The 4,920-nt window shown below is 50.2% G+C and overlaps 1 protein-coding gene across 1 annotated transcript in view; it reads left to right on the top strand.

The window, feature by feature from the left end:
• Positions 1-3,067, top strand: part of LOC119299392 (NADH-ubiquinone oxidoreductase chain 4) — a 5,028-nt gene extending 1,961 nt beyond the window's left edge. Inside the window, exon 2 of the mRNA XM_037576624.1 lies at positions 2,628-3,067. Coding sequence (XP_037432521.1) covers positions 2,628-3,067 — 440 coding nt within the window. The remainder of the gene's footprint in view (positions 1-2,627) is intronic.
• The last annotated feature ends 1,853 nt before the right edge of the window (positions 3,068-4,920 follow it).

Raw genomic sequence — 4,920 nt, forward strand, 5'->3', positions numbered from 1 at the left:
GCTAACACGTGTCCAGTCCAGCGGGAACGCGAAGCGCAAACGAACGTGAGCTGCTATACCGAATCCCCCGCTGGCCATCGGGGACCTAGTGGTAAGGCCATGATCCGCAGGGGAAGGGATCACTCATTCTTCTATTGGGGACAGGTGCACGAACGACAACTCCAAACGTCAGACATCCGCCGCCTATACCTACCGTTTAGGTGGCACCAGCGAGATCCAGCTAAGGTAAGGAACTTCGTGTCGCGGCTGCTCCACTCCGCTGCGGTCTTTTGAACTGAACTTCGTTGCCTTCCCGCGCGCGAAACGAATGGGCGCTGTGTCGTGGGTAAGTTTTGGGGCGGGGGGGCAGAGAGAGACCAGAAGAATGATTCATTTGGATCGACGAGCCATTTCGCGAATCAATAGAATGTCTCTCTATCCATATCTATTCTATCTTTATATGACGGGCCATAAAAAAAAGAAGTATTTTTTTATGGCATGCGGGATGATCGCGCCTAGTAGCCACATATCAGCTGCGCTCAATATGCGGGATTTCCGTTGGATCAGATCTTTCGCTTTGACGAATTTGGACCTAGCGAAAAGGACTCTAAGCCTTCGCGCAAACAAGCAAAGTAGAAGCAAGACGAGGAAGCGAAGCTGTCGTAGAAGCAGTAGCTTCCCCCGACAATATACAATACAACAGTAGCGACCATGAATAAAAAAGCCCCTTGTTTAACGAGTTCGCTGCTTTTCCCAGGCCGGAGAAGGGCAACTACTTATTGATTGATCGCCTTTCTTTGATATGTGTTCAATTTAGTACAATACAAACTACAACTAGATCAAAGCGGAAGGGCCACTCACTATAGAAGCTATAACTAGAAAAGCCCTAGCCAATAGTTTAGTAGTCGGCCAAACCCCCATGCTCACGACATGTTCTTGATATTGATTGAGTTGGAGGGAGTCAGAGACTACCACGGAATCCTTCCATAGTCACCCCAGTGACCTTCGTCACCAAAGCGTCACGACAGTTTCCAAGACCCCTCATATAATCTCCAGTGGGGATCAGTCGGAGCACGTAGGAATGCCGACCACTACATAAGCCGCTAGCGGAGAAAGCTCGAAGAGCTTCCCTTCATTCGCTTCGCGGGAGTCGCACACAGCACATAGCTGGAAGTCAGAGGGCCCGTACTACCTGCCTAACCCTTCGCTCTGAGGGACCGTAGAACGGAAAGCGCCTTCTAAACAACTCGGCAGAAGGGAAGGGGCCTATGTATTTGCATGACCCCTGCGGATTTGACCCTACCTACACCCGGAGCCAATCCCCTAGCGGTCCTGCCACCACGCCGCAGAATAGGAGCTCGTGTGGAACCTTGGATTTCTGGCATAACAGCGGTGGAAGGTATCAAAATATTATGGCCGCATAACCATAACATAGTATATACGCTAAGGTCGGCCAAAATATGGACACCCGAAGGGCTCGGCGCGCACAATCCTATCCTATCCGAGCCCGTCATTGCATGCACTTCGGACAGCCGTCCATAGCATCATAAGGAGCACCTCCCTTTCGAGGTACCCAAATGGAACGGTCTTTATTTGTGTTGTTGGTTGGTCTTTCTCAACGTGGTCTATAGCATGAAAAACCATTCTTTACAAGATAGGGCCGTTCACATGAAAGAAAATACAAAATCCATTCTTCATGGTCGGGCGCATTTCTCCAAATCCTCCAGGATCACAAGTGGAACGCTAAGCAAGGGTGGGGAGGCTGCGAGCTCCGCGTCGAACAGAAAGAAGCAAGCAGGGGGTGTTGCCGTAGCGCGCCGGAGAGCAAGCGTAGGCAACCAAACTAAATAAGGCTACAAAAGTAGCTAGCTAGCGTTTTTAAGCTGGCTGCCTTTTCTAGCGCGCGTACTCTTCTGTGGAGTCGCACGGAACGAGCCTTGTCTTCCCTCCAACGACCAGCTCCCTTTTCTTGTTCCGGTCACCCTTCTCTTGCCGTGGAAGGACTTTTGCCTGTGGTGTGGTCCAACCCGTGGGCGGAGTCGCCCTCATCCCCCCATTGCTCAGTTCTCCCTGCAGCTTCGTTGGGCTTTACCCGCGTGGGCGCGGGCTTCTATAAGAGAATGAAAAGCTCTCTTTTTACAATAAAACGCGAACCGCGCGGAGCCCACCCTTTTTCGTTTTCTGCCGCCACTGGGTGGCCGCAGGGGAAACACAGCCCGGCCGCCTCTAGGGAAAGGGGGGGTGGGCCTACCTATCCCGAGGGAGCAGCTGAGAGGTTCCATATGCCGAGCTGAAGGGCAGAACTTCAGTGCGTGATCGTAGTATGCCACCTCGTCTCGTCCTCGCAGCATCGAAGAGTACCTATGCACTATGTTCCGGTTCACTGATAAGGAAGATAGAGTTGGGGTGGGGGTCTACGATGTGATACTATAGTATGCCCCGGGGAGAAAGATGCCCAACTCAAAACGGAAGCAGGAAGCGTGTTGTCAAAAATGTCGGAGGTTACTAGATCTCTGAGACTACCATCGATCCGACAGAGCGGAACGACCAGAAAAAGAAGTGGAGTTAGAAAGCCGTATGATAGGTGGTAACTATCTTGTACGGTTCGGGGGGTAAGCGGCGTACTCTGGGGGAATATTAGGCTCTATCGAACATACAGGGAATTGGAGGTAGCATTTTACTTATGTTAAGTCATGGACTGGTTTCTTCAGCCCTTTTTCTATGTGTTGGTGTTCTATCTGACCGACATAAGACTCGACTTGTTAGATATTATGGAGGTTTAGTGAGCACCATGCCGAATTTCTCTATCATTTTCTTCTTTTTCACTTTAGCCAATATGAGTTTACCCGGCACTATCAGCTTTATCGGGGAATTTCTAATCTTAGTAGGAGCTTTCCAAAGAAATAGCTTAGTAGCCACATTAGCTGCGCTTGGGATGATTTTAGGCGCGGCGTATTCCCTGTGGCTATATAATCGTGTGGTTTCTGGAAATTTAAAACCCGATTTCCTCTATAAATTCTCCGATCTAAATGGCAAAGAAGTTTCCATATTTCTACCTTTTCTTGTTGGAGGGGCGACCATCCATTGAACTACCAAAAAAGGGTAAACCAATGTGATCATGACATTGTAGGTGCTTGCGATGGGACGGATGCGACTTCCCTCATAAGTAATGGGTGGCATAGCCCATAGCAGAAGTCCCCTTTTTTTATCCATTTCTTTATTACCCCAGAGGGGCCCACCCTGGTGGGACCGAGAGAAAGAAAGGACGGGGGGGCGACCATGCATGGCACTTCTCGACCGTGTCTCCGAGGGACAGTTGAACGAGCGACTCATGAATGCTGCCAGGTCGGACGAGCCAATAACTCGAACGTGTTCGGTCAGTTTTTTGAGCAAGAATCACAGCATTACCTTACCTTCACCATGATACGGACTCCAAGTTCTTATGGCAGAGCACGAGGAGTTTCCTTCAATATGATGATGAGAATGGAAACCAGAAGCATGACTGGGTCTTCGTAGTCCGAGATCATACTTATATATCAGTCACAGTAATGTAAGCATGAGACTTTTTGGTAGTACCGGTGAACCAGATGGCCGCGGCGAGGGAATCTGGGACGGAGGACTCGTAATATCTCTATAGATCTGGCAAAAGCGAAAGACCCCTAACGTCAGGGGCTGACCACTGAGCTCACTCAGGCCCCGCTGGGCGGGCCAGAGTGGGTGTGAGCTGGAATTGCCATAGCTTATGGTTAGAGCAATAGGAAAGGGCCCAGCAGAGAGAACAGTCAGGATAACAAGCGCGAGCCCACTTGGCAGGCGGCAGGAGCAGCGGGCAAGTGCTTGCTTGGTATGCCAACAGCCCTGTGAACCGGGCGGGGCACTCGACGAAAGGGGGGCACGCTGAGCAAGTATGCAAAATTGGCCCTGCGGAGCTTTCAAAAAGAAAAGCAAGGACCACTACGGGAGGTCGAACCACGGACCGGAGGTAGTAGAACGTGATCCGCACCGGTCAATATTGGATCAAACAATAGGGGACCGTAGCACTGACCTTTTTTTTCAAGACAATAGGTACTGTTCCCTACCGAGACAAGGGACACTCTCAATGGATCCTCCACGCGCTGGGCATACCATAGTTCTTCCGTGCGTCTTTATCGTGGCGGAAACAGAACAAGAGGGAAAGACCCGGCCGACTCGCCCAGGGCTCGAGGGCGAGCCATACGAGAGTGAGTCGAATTCTGTTTACGTTCTCGGTTTGGGTTCGGGCCCCTCTCGATCTTTTGCGTATAAGGGAAGGGGGAAGGAGTCTAAATCTATGGACATTAATGAACCACCATTGATGGACGTTGCACATGACACGAGAAATTCGACTCGACGGTCCAGTGCTAATAGAAGTCGCTTACTCTCCGTCTAGCGAAGGTGCCAGATCCTTAAAGTAAAGTATCTATCAGCCTAGTGTACCAACCACGTGGTACGACGGGCACTCAAAGACCTGGCGAATGAGGGCCCACCCCACCCAAGAGCGCTTATGTCATATGGGAACTCTCGGCTGGAAACAATCCTTATGGTTTTTATATCCGGTTAGAATAATAAGAAAGAATCAAAGTCCAGGTTGGTTGGTGAGCCTAGTGATAGGATACTATCTAGCTTGGTTCGGAGAGCACTTGTTGGGTTTCAGATTCGTTTTTTGCTAAATGTTACGGCCTAAATGCTGAACTATTGACCCTACTTGTTCGGATGGGTGTTCACCCCAAAGTGTTCCCGGACTGCATGCATACATCCGTAAGTAACTTAGTGCAACATGGCAAATTTCATTGAGAGGAATCAGCAAAGAAAAGAAATCTTCTCCGGGTGACAGGGCTGCCCGGCAGCGTGGCTTCTCTGCCGAGCAGGAAGCCACAAAAAGCATTGTGCTCTTGTAACTGATCTTTTAGTAGGCTAAGTTGC

The sequence above is a fragment of the Triticum dicoccoides genome, chromosome 5A, assembly GCF_002162155.2.
Source record: "Triticum dicoccoides isolate Atlit2015 ecotype Zavitan chromosome 5A, WEW_v2.0, whole genome shotgun sequence".
In the NCBI taxonomy this organism is placed as follows: Eukaryota; Viridiplantae; Streptophyta; class Magnoliopsida; order Poales; family Poaceae; genus Triticum; species Triticum dicoccoides.